This window comes from Pleuronectes platessa, chromosome 18 (genome assembly GCF_947347685.1).
Source record: "Pleuronectes platessa chromosome 18, fPlePla1.1, whole genome shotgun sequence".
NCBI classification, from domain to species: Eukaryota; Metazoa; Chordata; class Actinopteri; order Pleuronectiformes; family Pleuronectidae; genus Pleuronectes; species Pleuronectes platessa.
The window spans coordinates 12,867,948-12,884,081 of NC_070643.1; the positions used below are offsets into that span (position 1 = coordinate 12,867,948).

At 43.4% G+C, this 16,134-nt stretch overlaps 1 protein-coding gene across 2 annotated transcripts in view; it reads left to right on the forward strand.

The window, feature by feature from the left end:
* The window catches only part of elmo1 (engulfment and cell motility 1 (ced-12 homolog, C. elegans)), a 107,932-nt gene extending 92,002 nt beyond the window's left edge, over positions 1-15,930 (forward strand). For both annotated transcript variants that reach the window (XM_053446131.1, XM_053446130.1), the window contains exons 17-22: positions 626-789; positions 6,187-6,299; positions 10,306-10,413; positions 11,059-11,141; positions 13,403-13,480; positions 14,354-15,930. In XM_053446131.1, the coding sequence (XP_053302106.1) occupies positions 626-789; positions 6,187-6,299; positions 10,306-10,413; positions 11,059-11,141; positions 13,403-13,480; positions 14,354-14,554 (747 nt within the window). In that variant the 3' untranslated portion in view covers positions 14,555-15,930. The remainder of the gene's footprint in view (positions 1-625; positions 790-6,186; positions 6,300-10,305; positions 10,414-11,058; positions 11,142-13,402; positions 13,481-14,353) is intronic.
* Positions 15,931-16,134: the final 204 nt, after the last annotated feature.

The following is a 16,134-nucleotide window of genomic DNA, read 5'->3' on the forward strand; positions in this document are numbered from 1 at the left end:
TTGCAGTTTATGGTCTGTGTTAATTGGCAGGATCGATATAGTCAATCATTTCTATCCTCTTAGTTTGTGTGTGTGTGTGTGTGTTTGTGTGAGAGAGAGTGTCCAACTGGGGAGAGTGTAGACTTTAATTACCTCATGACTGTAATGCATATGCACCGGGCTAATTGATCTGGATACGCATGATGTGTTTTATCTGTTGTTGCGGAGCGCTTTCTCATTGTATTGTTAACTCCGTTGATCACAAAGAGCCCTTGAGTGGGATTGATGACTTGGAACATCGCTCATGTCGTGCTTCTGCAGCCAGACTAATGGTATTAGCTCGCCGGGGTATTATAGGAAAGTTCTGTCATGCATTTCCCTGACGCTTGATACTGGGGCGAACAGTTGAGGAGCCACTGATGAATTATTCTGCTTTGCTCTTTTCCTCTTAAGGCTCTGGTTCTGAAAAAAAAAAAAGCAGAATCAATTCATTAATCCTGTCTGGAACGGAGCAGAAGCTTTTATGCTTCCAAGACCCCAAAAAATAGATAAACAGGGTTTTAACTTCATGACTGTGCTTTTAACATCTCCGCGTGATACAAAGACTCCTCTAACTCATCCTCTGTGTCTCTGTTCTCCTCTGCAGGTAATGCAGGTGGTGAGGGAGCAGATCATGCGAGCGCTCACTCTCAAGCCTAATTCCCTGGACCAGTTCAAGAGTCGCCTGCAGAGTCTGAGCTACACAGAGATCCTGAAGATTCGCCAGTCCGAGAGAATGAATCAGGAAGATTTCCAGTCCCGCCCGATCCTGTGAGTCAACCAACCAGTAGCCAGTAGACTGAGGTCATGGTGTAAAATCCACAACTGTGAAATTAGAGGAAAAGTTTCTCTGAACACAATGAAATACATTTGCTGAACAGCTGGAGAAACTGTTTTTGTGAGATTTCAGCTCTTATTTGCATCTTCCCCTCTCATTCAGCTGATCAGGTCTGAAGACTGAAACCAGGACATCATTTGCGTTTACAAAAAGAGACGTGGTCATTAATATGCTTGTCATTTCATCTTTTTCATTGTCCACCAAATGTCAGCTACCGGCCTAATGCAGGCTGCACCTGTGCTTTTCTTCCCTTGATTGAAAATATGCATTAAATTCAAATTGTCTGCAAATGGCATTCCCAGTGAATACTCCATTAAGAGCCCTGCAGCTCATTAAGCATGGAGAGCCACTGCAATAGATCATTCACTGACTGATCATGGATGCAGGCTCTGTAATGGGGAACATTGTTTTTGTCTTGCCTGTATTTAATGGAGTAGCAAGCACTATTGAAAAATTGTTGCACATAAAGAGCTTGTCCCTTTGAGAAGTAATCAATGCTGAGCCAAGGGCTTATTGAATCAATACTGAAAGGGTAGAGACCAAACTTTTGCAGTCGATTGTTCCCAATAGTGAGAGCGGAACAAAAGAGAAGGAAGTGAAAGTAGTGGACATGTTAAAAAAAAGAAAGAAAAAGAAACTAATGTAGTTTTTTATTCAAGGTACATTTGTACCTTCGCCAGGAGGTTACGCTTTTATTCCTCTCGGTTTGTCTGTCTGTTAATTAGCAGAATTACTCAAAAACTGCTGGACGGATTTCCACAAAACTTTGTGAAAGGATGTGGTATGGGTCAGGGAAGTACCTAATCGATTTTGATGCAAATTCGAATATATTTAAATTTTCTTTAACATAGTTACATAGAAAGTTTTTGGACATTTTCACAGATTTTCCAGGTAATAATTCTTGGATATTGATGAAATGAAGGGAACTGGTATCTATGATCAAATTTGTATTCTATATAACCCTAAATGACTTAATTTTAATCTTTTCTTTAATAACTATGATACATTAAGAGTACAGCTGAATTCATCATTTTGACACCCAGATTGAAATCTAATCTGATGCTGAAATGAAAAAAGTCCTTTTGAGCATTTCACTGTCGGAAAGCATCGAGCATCACAGACCGATGAGTCTCTCCTCAGCAGTGGGAGACGACCCGAGGATGGAATTTTCCTCTAATCAATACAGAGCAGTCATGACTTGTAAGCCTAATGAGCACAGCATGTCAGGCTGCAGATTTAAAGGCACTCTGTATTACCTGCTACAATTGCGGCCAATTTTCTGCAGCCAATTAAAGTCGGGAACGGCTTCAGAGATCAGGAGAAGGTGAAGAGGAGCCGTTACAGCTTCAGAGCAAAGTTGTGTCTCTGAGCTGATTATATATTAAAGGTCCTTTTGACTCCTTGTGGCCCGAGTTGGAGGTGTTTTAATTAGAGCTGTGAAAAATAACGCGTTAACGCGTTATGATTAAATTACAGGATTAATTCGGTTTTTTTTTTTAACGCATTTAACGCATGCGCAGAAGGACCTTCCAATTCCGCCGCCTCTGCACTAGTTGCCGCTCTAAACGCCGGGTTCACACCGGACGCCGAAGCGACGCCGAAGCGACGCCGAAGCGAGGCGTAAGCGCAGCGCCAATCCTCTGGCTCCCATCCACTCCCATGTTAAACCGCAGCGCTGAACACACCGGAGGCTGAAGCGTTGCGTTGTGCCGCGGCTGCCTAGCGCCGTGAAGCGATCGTTTCGGCGTCGAGTCTATTTTTTCCGCTTGACGCGAGCGTATCGCGACAGGAAACACACTGAAAAATGATTTTAAACGATATAGATGACATATTTTATATGATATAAATGATCAAATATGCATCCCATACTTTGTATTCACCTTCTGTTGTCTTGGAGTTTTAATTTTACCACTTTTACCAACCACATTATTAAATGTCCCCCTCTGCCAATCCACTACAGCCACACAAGCAGTCATAAAGATAAAAAAGAGAGGGGGGGGGGGGGCTACGTATTCTCCACATAGGCTTGAGTGGAGAATACGTAATTTACCCTCGACACCCGACATTTACCGGAGCTAACAGCGGAGAAGTTCTTCAACATGGATGACATTAAATTAATAATTGAAGTGGAGAAGTAACTTGAGTTGTTGATTCTCAGCATATGTTGTATAAAGACAACACCAAAAAAGACACATGTTGGGACGCTGTTGCAGTTAATGTTGGAGCAACAAGTAAGTATATGCTTGAAAAAAATGATTAAATGCCGATTTTACTACAGGCTGATAACAGCAGAAGTATGTGATATTATTAGTAATGCGCGGCGCTTCGGCGTCGCTTCCGCGTCCGGTGTGAACCCGGCGTAATGCAGTCAGACGGCAGCTGCCATTCAAACAAACAAACAACATGGATAATTCTGATGAACCTGAGGACCTTCTGGACGGGAAGATCGTGTTCCAAAAAAACAAAGATCGAACATTCAGTAAAACCAAGGTGATATGCACACTCTGCGAGAAGACGTTATCGTTTCACCGTAGCAATACCCGCCTAACCACCGCAACGCGAAGCATGTGTTGGTCGGCGAGGGGCGTTCAAGTGAAATGCGCCAAACCAGACTCACTCGCAGGACACATTGTGCAAAAGAAGCGGTCAGCTTTACTGTCAGAGAATTTGAACAAGTTAGTTTGCCTCACCAACTGGCTAAAGACCGAGTAGCTAAGAGGGCCTTTAGAGGCATTAGATTGTATCATGGTGTGGTTAATGGTTGTGTGACAAAAAATATAAAAAATGTCAACCATCCTATGGCTAAGAAGCTCAAATAATTTCTGTTTAATTTAAAAAAAAAAAGTTTTATTCAACCACACAATGGCTAAGGAACCCGAATTCTGTTTAGGATGAAGATTATATTAATGTTCCATATGGAAAAGCAATGATAACTGCTGAAGAACTGCTGAGTTGCAGCACAAAAGAAAAGTTAAATGTCATAAATCTTGTTTTCACAAAAATATTCCGAAAAAATCGGTAATGTGATTAATCATGATTAATCCATAGAAACCTGTGATTAATTTGATTAAAAATTTTAATCATTTCACAGCCCTAGTTTTAATATAATTAAACACTAACCCACTGACACTTACTTACAACAAAAGCTAAAATCACCATCACTATGCCACCAAGGCCCAATAGTCTCCTTAAATTCAATCAAACTGCACCAAATTTCCCACACTCGCATATATCAGTTCTCCTTAATGTGCTGGATTATTTATCAGATTTGCTGCTCTTCTATGTTTTATATCTTTTTAAATTGAACGCAGTGCAATCTGAACTTTGTTTGTTTTGAGAACTGTGATGGTCACATTTCACTAATTGGACAGCTTATAAACATATAATTGATACGTCAGTTTCCCCCTGATTGGGATCTGCATCAAACTCTTTCCTTCCACCGAGTTTTCCGGAAATCCCTGCAGCAGTTTTTGCGTAATCCTGCTAACTGAAAAACAAACGCAGATGAGAATACACATTGAGAACATTTTAATACTCGACTTAATTTTAATGCATCCCCTGAAAATTAGGAGGAAAGGTGGTTTAACCTAATTCATTATTGATTCCTGTCTCTGTGAGTGCTCCGCGGTGTTTTACTGATGTACTTTTAAGGTACTGTACATTTCCACAAGGTTTTAAATGGGTTTTAGTGCCTCACCACCTTCCTCACTTTAACACCTGATACCAACCAGAGAGCTTCTTTTACCAGTGCAACGTCTCAGGCCTTTAATTCATCTGTCTGTGACTTTCTGCATCTGCTGTGAAGAATTAGTTTAAATGGAAACTGGAGCTACTAAGAAGACAGAGCAGCGGGATCCTCTGAAAGTCTGTAGACCAAAAGTCAGAGCGATGATATGTGAGGCGGCAAAGTCGAGCGATTATCAACATCCATCCTTCGTGCGATGAGCCACGCCCTCCCCACTCCCTGTTTCTTTAGATGTCAGGGTGAATGTTCAACCACAGATCAATGTAATGACCGGAGTCAGCGATGAGGCAAACGCACAGAGCGGGGGGGGGGGGGGGGGGGGGGAGCGCCGAGACAGAAGAAGGGAAGGGGATTGGATGAGACTGAAGGAGTGGAGGAGAAAAATGTGATCATGACCATCAGTTAGAGAAAAATTGAAAATGGAAATCTCCTGTTAGAAATGAAAAGCCTTTGACTAATTATTGAGACATTTAGTCATCTACACGGAGTGGAAGACACTGAAGACTAATGCAGAAGCATCAGTTCTTCCAGCAGTTCCCTTGAGACAGAAGGGGTCATTTAGTACCAACAGTAAAATCCGGAGTTCTTAAAGAACCCTTTTTAAGGAACTGAGCTCTAGCACAGGAAACAGCTCGCTGGAACATACTCTATATATAGAATCAAATTATGAATAAAAACCAAACACGCAAGTAAAATGAACACTCGGACGAACAGCAGCGTGATAAGACCTACCTTAAACGTCCTTTGACTTTTTAATCTGGACCATGTCCCATCTACTAACTTGTAGGAGGTGGGATTTATGAGCTATACTTTATCCGGCCACTAGGGGGCGATTAAAACACTTTGGCTTCGCCTTTGGGGAGCAGTTGTTATCCATCTTTAGACAGTAAACAGTCTATGGCAGGAGCTCACTGTGTTGTGCAGAGGTTCCTGCAGGAGCTAAGAGGTTATGGACGTTTCTTCCAGAACCCTCATCCTAAGGAATGGTTACTTAAAGGTCCTTTTAATGTAATGTTGAATTACTTGAGCACCCATCTGGATCTTTTGTTCATTGTTGGATATTTCAGGCAGTCGTCCTGCATATTTCCAGCAGAGAAAAGAATGATAAGTAAATTGGAGGAGAAATGACCCGAGATGTGGAGCAGCACTGCTGGTAGATAATATCCATAATTCATGCTGACTAGTGTTGTGCGCTACACATTTATATGCAACACAGACACACATACACGCAAACATGTAGATGCATGAATAAATGAGAGATCTAATCAGGAGCTGGAGCAGCACAGATTTCCACTGATCAGCCTGCTGAGACGCTGTATGACACATTTCTGAGTGTGTTCCCTCAATGTGTGCGTCCATGTGTGCGAGTGTGTTTCTTTTCCTCCGCTCCCTCCTGACACTCGCTATCAGATGGATCTTACTCGCTGCCAGAGAACTAGGGTAACCGTAATGGAATTCACTTCCCGTCCTCGGAGCAGTCGTGTAGCTAACTGTTGTTGACTGCTCGCCACAGTGGGAGGGTACGGTTTGCAAAATTTACGATAATTCTCCTAAACCAATAACGCGGCGTTGTGTTTCTCCGCAGGGAGCTGAGGGAGAAGATCCAGCCGGAGATCATGGAGCTGATCAAGCAGCAGCGGCTCAACAGGTTGTGTGACGGAACCTGCTTCAGGAAAATCAGCAGTCGCAGGAGGCAAGGTGAGACACGCCCTCATCATGTGTACGCCCCTGATGTGACACCAGCTTCACCCACAGATCAGAGGCATTGAAATCCAACTCTCCTTCTGCTGTGTCCACTTGAACTCCTCTCCTCTTCCTCCTCGTCTCCCTCTGTCTGTCTCCTCTTCATCCCTGCCGTCCGCCCCTCCTCGCACGGCTGTATTCCCTTTGCCTTATCAAAAGCTCACAGGAGATAATAATATCATAGGAGATCTTTGAAGCTGCTGTCCTGATTTCCTCACACTGCTTCCCTGGCTCTCTCAGGCTTCCAGGCGCAGACATAGACAGACAGGCCGCCGTTACTTTTTGAGCATGTGCATAAAAACATACAGTTTATCTTTCTGTGTCCAGATGCACAATCGTGTTGTCTTACTCTCGCCCCTGCACACACAGATATGACATGAAAAGAAATGCAGAGCCAAGAGAAGCATAGACACATTCATACTTTGCATTGGACAGATTCCAGAGATCGCTTTGAGAAAAAGAAATGAAAGAATGACAAAAGAGAAGACTGTGTTGAACTCTAGTCGCTCTCTACACCTTCTCTTGGTGGAAAGTTGTGTAACTTGACTTGACACAAATCAGTTTTAAATTCATTGGTGGTGTCTGTTTAGTCGACAGTGCCACGCCATGTCAAATCTCAATCTCATAAGCATTGGTCTTCCAAGGTCCAAGAGGGTTTGAGCTGTGTTCAACCCATACATTTTTGTTTTTTATAAATTTGGCAATACATGTTATATCAAAACCATATATTTCATCTAGGAACAGTCACATAATTTAGCTTACAGCTCAAAAAACCCATCTAAGTGTGCAGTACCTCTTCAATGTTCTGTGGATGAGACTCAACATCAACTCTTTTTCTATCGATCTCACCTGCTGCAGCTTTAATTCAGTGGAAATATTTATGTATTTCTTCCTCGTGACACATATGGAGGGAGGGAGGGAGGGAGGGAGGGAGGGGGGGGCACAGAGGGAAAACACAGCAGCCAGCTCAGAGGAGCGCCTGTTCATTCAGCCTAGTATCGTGTCTCACGCTGGCTGCCAGGAGGGAGAAGCGAGAGAGGAGGGAGGAGATAGAGAAGAGGAGTAGCGGTGACAGTATTTACACTGCACTTCAGTCAAAAAGGATTGAGACCTGACCTCTTCAATCCTCCTCCTTCCTCCCTCTTCCACTTCTCTTCAGCACCACTTTCTACACGTATATGAGTATATTAAATAACCTAAATGGCACTCAGTAGTTGGTATTCCTCCGCCAAGGCCCGACAGGCCCCTCCAGCTGCACCACATTGCACACCTGAAACTGGGAAATGTTGAAAATAAAATTGCAGGATCCACACCAAAACTTAATGGAATCTTCCTCTTCCATCTCGTCCTTCCACAAAGTCTGGTGGTATCCGTCCTGTAGTTTTTGCGTCAACTTACAAACAAACAAACGGGGGTGAAAACATAACCTCTCAGTCGTCTGCCTCCCTGCAGGTACTGCTCTCTCCAATAACTCAAATCAAATAGAGAATAAAACCTGGTGGGGGGGTTCTGTCTTGCATCAACGTGTTCTGACATTTGAAATCCTGATCACGATTCGTCTCGGCAGCTGTCATCCAGATGAAGTCAAAGGCCCGTGCGCACGTTCACATGCGGCCACACACACACACGCTAAACACAGAAACACAACTATTACGCCGTTCAGGAACAGCGGACCCACACACGGTATATGAAGCAGTTCATGAGCCTTGCTGGATTTATTTTTGGAACAATAGCCTGTAGGGTTACACCGGCTTGAATCTGCTGCCACAGAACGCTGACTGAGGGGGAGCTGTCAGCCGCCTTTTCCCTCTGAGGACACTCAAACTCAAGGACAGGCTGTTTCTTCACATCACTCGTTTGCAGCTCCTTTCCTATCTCTGCCGCTCCTCGCCTCCTTTTTTTTTTTACCATTTTGCTTTGTATCTCTCTCTCTCCCTCCTGCATGTGCTGATGTAGACCAGCTTCACATGCCTGACCTTTATCTACCTCCCCCACTCTGATCTCGCTTCCCTCTGCTCTCTGAGACGTCGTTCTCCTGCTGGTACTCACAGCGTGAAGAGCACTTGGTCTTTTAGGCTGAACGTGAATGAAGGAGCCCCTATAGCAAGTTCCTGCTCGCATGAAATGAGAAGTTAAATCAAGACGATGGTGTCGGATTCAAGCTGAACTTTGGTTTGTTACTTCCGCCGTGGAGGTTTTTCTTTCACCCCTGTCCGTTTGTTTTTGAGTAAGATTGATGAAGTTAAATGTGGTTTCATAAAGGAACTGATTGGGAATTGGTGGAGGTATGAACCACCATCCTTGTCTCTTTTTCCTCTTGTCTTTAAAATTACATTCCTCAGAAGAACATTCACGGTTTTCATACACTTTCATATGACAACTCTCTATTTGATGTAATGCTCCCTCTCTCTTCCCTGAGCGTCTCTTACTACTTTTTCAAAGTCCTCCACCCTGCAGGGACTCGAGCACCGACATCCAATATTAATTTAGCTGACTTCGCTGCAGATGACTCTTCTCTCAAAGTGCCGGTCCGGCCATTACAAGGGGAAGCTCCTCTCTAAAAGCTCAGGTTGATTGGTGCTTTGATATTTGGAAGACGGAGTGCTACCTGCACAGTCGTCTTTAAGTGCAGAGAACTCTCAGATGTCACCATTCAGGGCTCAGGGAAGGAGTTTGGAGTTTGATTCAAATAAAGATGATCATAGTTTGAAATGATACAATAATTAATATAACATCCAAACTGGAGACGCTGGGTCTTCCAGGCGGGGGAAGAACATACGCGATTGGATTCAGATGCACAACAGCACAAGCGATCGGTTGAGCTGAGCAGCAGATTGCGTCCCCCCCCCCCACAGCCGCAGCTCACATCTCTATCTGCTCCACGTGGACTGACACCGCTCTGCACCAGCCTGGCCACAACAACTGGCTGTTTTCAGCAATTAGGGTTTGGACTGTGCCGCCCCTGCAACACGCCAGCCAGACCTCCCCCGGTCCCTGCCAGCTCAGCTCCGTGCCCACCTTGGCAGGGAACCCCCTCAAGAGCAGCAGGGTCGGCCGCATGAGGCAGCTTCATAGACACAGCTGGTAGATGCAGACCTCACACTGCTGGAGGATTAGTCATGATATCAGCCCAGAGAAAAGTACATCTATGTCTTCTAGACTATAAACAATGTCCTGCTTAAGTTAAAGGTCTTAAGAGGAACAGAATAAGGCTGCAGTAGAACTAAAAAGCGTATTAACTGTAATTGCTGGCCTTCACAAAGAAAAATACAACGAAAACATTATTCACACTTGCACACACTCCAAAATAGATTTCTAAATCATTCTTTTTAAAAACCAAAAGCAAAGTACATATTTTTGTCTGCCTGTTTGATACCACGGCACTCACAGAACATCCTTTTCAGATTCTCTGGGAATAGGAATAAGTATTAACAGGATTCTAAATTAGTTCCTTTATTTAACTTCTTGTAAACAGCATTTTATTATTTATTTTACTTAGAAGAGCTTTAAACGATGTCAGCCATAGTCGTTGCTTTCTGTCGACAGAGTTAACATTTTGTTACTACATATTTGAATCAATCAATAGTCTTTCGTTTTTAAAATTAAATCAACTCAGAGTCGAGGTTTAAGCTTTGCCAGACAAAGCCCTGGAATTTGTTTCCTGATCTTTACTCGTGTGTGTTGTTGTTGTTGTTGACTCATTGTTAAAATGACGAAGGCCAACTGTCTGTTTTGTTGCCCTCCCTCACGCACTGCAGCCCATCTGTGGATTTCCCTCAAGGCCGTTTTCTTTTTCCTTTTTTTTTTGTAACCGAATTTTTTTTGGAGCTTGATGATTTCCTCCACTGTTGATGACTCATCCAACCTCTGATGAAGTCCTCTACCAGCGAGTCATATGATAACTCTTCTAAATCCGTCTCCTCTCTTTCCTTTGCTCTTCTCTCTTGACCTTTTCCTCCAGATAAATTTTGGTATTGCCGTCTGTCGCCGAACCATAAAGTCCTGCACTATGGAGATCTGGAGGAGAGTCCCCAGGGCGAGGTGCCCCACGACTCTTTACAGGACAAACGTGAGTGTTCAGTGACATCCTTGTCTTTAGCAGTGCTGATGTGCGGCTCATTATATTTATAAAAATATGTATATAACACAAACTGTATATTAAGATGGATGACAACTGCTCCCCAAAAGTGAAACCAACGTGTCTTAATCTCCCCCTAGTGGCTGGATGCAATGTAGGTTATTGCGTCCTCCTTGTTAGTGGATGGGACATTGGCCAAACTAAAAAGTCAAAGTAAACGTCAAATACATTTTTCTCAAAGATGGTGTCTTTCATTTGAGTTAGTTCTTATCACACTGATGCATGTTCACTTTTTGAAAAATACACACTAAGTTTTTTGATGCTTCAAAAACTAGGTCAAACATAATGATTGACTCTGGGATGGGGTGGAAACACATCATCCATATTTAAATACAGCCTATCTATGGTGTGTATACTACTGAAGGTATACATAGACCCTAAACACAGTCTGGGCAGTGACACGCATCCACCACTGACTGACACTCACAGTGACAGAACTGAGGAGGCTTTTAAGTTTAATACTTGAATAAACAAAACGTCCACCTGGGGTGAAACAGTTGTCACAGCGATGTTGTTGTTGTTGTCGTCGTCCTCACTCCTGTTGTTATGGTGAACTCACGTCTGTCCTCTCTACAGTGCCTGTGGCTGATATCAAAGCTGTTATCACCGGCAAAGACTGTCCTCACATGAAGGAGAAGGGAGCCCTGAAGCAAAACAAGGTGTGTGTGTACATTTGTGTATGCATTTCTGAGTGTGTGTGTCTGTGGGGTGTGCGTTTATCCAGGCGGGAGAGTGTGTATATGTGTGCATTAGAGTTGCATAACAAGATGTCGGTTACATCCTTTTGCTTTGGGAAATAACACAACAACTTGTGTCTCGGGGCTCGGCAGTGAAAGACGTAGCCATCGGTGGCGTTGTTTGGAAATAAATCACAAACTCGTCCTTTAGATTTTAAGGCAAATCACCAAAGAGCGGCCGCTGACATCTTTTCTTTGCGCTGCTTAAATTTGAGAGTAACGCAGCGGTATCTTAACCAGGATGAGAGATGCATCTCGTCCGCGTCTGTGTCCACGTCAGCTCTTCCTCTCGGGCACTTTGCCTCTCCAAACCTTCAATCACCCCCCCCCCCCACCCATGGGACTGTGATATATTGGATCCTGGATAAATAGCCATGAAGACAAAGTAGCATGCCTCCCTCCTGCTTTGTCTCTTTTATTACCTTGTCGATAAGCGCAGGTCGAGGAGAATGGCCCGGGGGGGGGGGGGGGGGGGGTTCTGCTGGCCGTCGAGCGGGCCTGTCCCAGCCGTGTGAATGAGAGCACGGCCACATTTCATTACTCACTGTTACAAGGCCGGCCCAAAGTCACCCCTGCGGGCGTCCGAGCCGAGCTGGCTTGTGCACCATCTGTGTTTTCCAGACAAACTTCCGACTCCCATCTCCTCCAAAATGTGTTCATAATACGCAGCACCCTGATCTCCGTCATTAGGGTGGTTTTTTTTTTATCATAGAGAGAGCCATATGTACTCGGAGCCACATTTCCCTCGTTTCAGACGCCGCCTGTGCCTCAAGTAATGCGTGTGGTTCAGAGAACAGGTGCAGTGATCTGGAAGAGCAGTTCGCCCGTCATCTGCTCCGCACTCCACATCCCATCACTGAAGCAAAGCCCCTTTTCTGCTTTATGTGTACGTTTTCAAATGGGAGGATCATTTTCAAAGTGTCGATGATCGCACGCTCTGCCGGGTTTACGAATGTTCATTAAGTTCACAGCGGCTCAGATCTGTGCGGCGATATAAAGATCAGGTGCAGAAGACATCACTTTAAAAAGAGCATTAACAAATAAACTCAATGTCTTTTTTATTACACCAAAAAATGAGAAAAGTCCTTGTGGTCATAGACTTGTGCTGCAAACAAACCCATCGATGCAATGTGGGGATTATACTGAAAAAGTTGGTATTGTTTGGAGTTAGGTTGAGCTTCTATGCAGACTTAACCTGCATCAGTTTAACAATAACCAACTTGGAGTATCAGAGTCAGTCGGTTGCTCACTTTTTCACCACAAATGGATCGTCGGGACATTTTGTATCTTTACAGAACGCTGAGGCAATAATCATATTTGAAATCATACAATGATAATAATACACAAAAGCAATTATTCTATTGATAATTTAAAAACTCACAAAGAATTAAACTAGCTGATCACATCAGAGCTGAATTATGCAGTTTTTCCTTGAAGGAAACTATTCTTCATCTGTTTGAAATAAATTGATAACCAGGCAGAAAAACTTCTATACAGAACCGTTCACATCATTCAAATGACAAGTGATAGAACTATAATACTCTAAGACTAGTAGATGCTCTATGAACATGCTCAAATACCTAAGTTCTTCTTAAATTGTATTATTCTTCCTTCATTGAATGTTTTGATCCCACATTGCTTTAGTGATAAATACTTCCAATCAGCATCACTCCTCGTTTTTTCTTTTCCGATCCTCCTGATCTGAGACAACTCCCACCACTGAGCTGCCTCTTTTAAGGGCTGCCTCATTAAACGAGTCTAGGTCGCGCGCCCAGATTGTGTAATTGCCTTCTGCCGTACTAAATCAGACCCTAATTTCACGCAGATTGCCAGCACACATTTAATGAATTGCTTTCATGTATACAAATCTGGATCTCTGTGTCCCCGTTCTGTGCTCACACTGCATCCATTTTATTTCCCCCAGTGAGACCGAGGTGGATTTGGAGGGAATGTACCTAAAATAATGTAATATTTAGTACCTTCTATCTAAAGGTGTGTGTTCTCTCTTTGAGTAACCGGATGTGCAGCTGATGTAACAGATGGAGATGAGACACGAGGAGCTGAGGGAGGTTGTGTTACGATGCAAATCTCACCTGTTCTCCCTTCTCTTCTTCTCTCCTCACACGTTGCACCATTTTCTCTCTCCCCCTCCCTCCCTGCCTCCCTCACTTTCCTCTCCCCAGGAGGTGTTAGAGCTGGCCTTCTCTGTCCTCTACGAGTCCGACGAGTATTTAAACTTTATCGCTCCTGACAAGCACGAGGTAAGGCAGCGCTGTCCGGTCCTGCGGCCGTTGACAGTTTCACACAGAATGAACCTGCGTGATTGCACAGAGAATAAGTGATATGTACTGGAAATGATCAACACAGCATATGCACATTGAACACTTTCTATAGTAGTTAATGTCCATGAACTTTATTGGCACAATGAACACAAGCACATATGATCACAGAATAAATATGATCCAAAAAAAGCACTAAATTAAGATAAGGTAAAGCTTAATGTACAAAATCCATAATTCTGACAACCAGAGATGTGTAATTGAGACTTGAACTCACGCAAGACTTACTGTCAGGTTTGCATTCGATGTTGCACAGCGAAACACACTATGTGCATCGTTGAGGTCTCACAACGGAGTAGAATGAATTTACTTTGAAAGATATGTAAATGTATTCTATCGTAATGAATATTGCATTATCATCGTCAACTTAACTTGAGAGCAGTCTTCTTTTTCAACGCCTTCATGGAGCACTCCTGTCGTTCTGGGAGACACATCCCTCATTTGCAATTCTATTATTATATATTTGCGGTTTCTATGATTCTTCCCTGTTAAAAGGCTCCTTTTTTATCATTTTTCCCTGGCTCTATTTGAGGGTTAAGGACGGAGGATGATGCACCTTGTACTTTTTGAAATAGAATAGATGTTTGTAATCAGGACATGAGAGAAGAAGGTGTCCCTGCTCTATTTCTCCTGAGTCACAGTGAACAAAGTCTTTTCTCCCTCGGTGCTTTGGTTCCTTTTTTTGCCTGCTTGTCTCTAAAGCAGGTTTGGGAACTTTTCATGTTTAATTATAGTTTTCTTGAGTTTCTGTCGGTGCTGATGTGTGTTATGTGTTGTGTGACTGTGTCTCTGCAGTACTGCGTGTGGACAGACGGTCTGAACGCCCTCCTCGGGAAGGAGATGACCAGCGATTACACCAAATCGGACATGGACACCCTGCTCTCCATGGAGATGAAGCTCCGCCTCTTGGATCTAGAGAACATCCAGATTCCAGAGGCCCCGCCCCCGATTCCCAAAGAACCTAGCAACTATGACTTTGTATATGACTGTAACTAGACCACCACCCGTACAAGACCCAACCAGACCCACCCAGCACCTACTGTACCCACTGGACCAATCCCCCCCTTTTCTTATAAACTGGAACAAAAATGAATAAAACCATATGATGTAAAAAAAAAAAAGAAAAGAACTGTGATTGAAAGAAATAGGATTTATTGAACTATTTTCCTCTTGCTTCTCGCTTGACCTCTATAACAGAGACAATGGTGCATATGGATAGTGCACTGGAGGGACCCGGGGGCCAATGAGGAGTCATCGGGTTGCCGTGGAGATGAGAAACCAGGAAGTATTTGGTTTGGCCTGACATTGGTCGTCCTGCCTCTTCTTCCTCCGCTCTCCTCGTCCCGTGTCTGACATTTCTGAACGTTTCACTCCTTCTCCTCCTCCTCCTCCTCCTCCTCCTCCTCCTCCTCCTCCTCGGCTGAGCTGCCCGCTGTCGTCTTGCTTGAAGAACTTGTAGACAAATGCTTAGAAGTTCCTTTTTTTGATTCAGCTTCCTTGTCCTCCATGTTTATGATTATTTTGTTACTTTTCCTCAGGGCTTTTGTGTGGGGAGGGATGGAGGCCATGTGGTTCAGGAGCAGGGAGGGACACGGGGGAGTTTTGTGTTTTGTCGTCAGTTTCCCAGCAGTATTTTCCCGTCACGCTCTCACTTACAGTATTTGTGGCAGCTACATGTTTTTCCACGAGGCTGAACGGAAGGATGAAGTACATTTTAAGACGAACACTTCGGGGAAATCGTCTCTTATATCCGCTCTGTCCTGCTACACATATACTGAAGACTGTTAGGATAAGTTGCTCCTCAAAATCCAGGCACTGCACCACATTAAATGGAAAGCCTCTTTTCTTGAATATCCTAATGTGATGTTATTACCCCACCGCTGCTTATTGCATATATTATACACACCTGCACAGTGGCTTTGCCAGAAACGGCCATAAAATCACTTCCATTGTGAGACACACACACACAAACACACACTCGTCTATCCCTCATTTGAGTCTCTCTCGTTGTAACAACTGCTGTACACAACATTCCTAAGCAATATTTGAGCTTATTTTTGTTTAGTCATTTGTAAGATGGTCATAATTTTGTGATTCTTAAAATTGTGAAACTGCCAAGTTGAGGATGTTTTTATTCGGTTAAGGGAAGTTTTTTTCCATGCGTGTGTTCGGGACTGTATGGCCACTAAATTGAAAGTCTATGTATTTTATAATTTAAAAAACAGATCATGGTTTTTATTTCCATTATGAGTTATATATTTTCCCCTTCCTATTTAATAATTTCAGATGTTTTTTTGTTTTTTCTTTAAGATTTTTCCGAGCCCCTCAAAACTGCTGTTTACATTAAAGATTTAAGAACTGTAAGCACTTTTTTCCATTTCCTGTCGTCATTCATGAAGCACGTTCACCTTCAGGATCGAGTGTTCTTGACATGGAAGTGAAAGGTGAATCTTGATTTGTTTTTAAAATTTCAAGTTTCAGTGTCAACAACTTACACAGAAAAGTTTAATTTGTGTTGAGTCGTCACTCCAGTAGACTTGTGTGCACAGATGGTCCCTTTAAACATGTGACTTTGG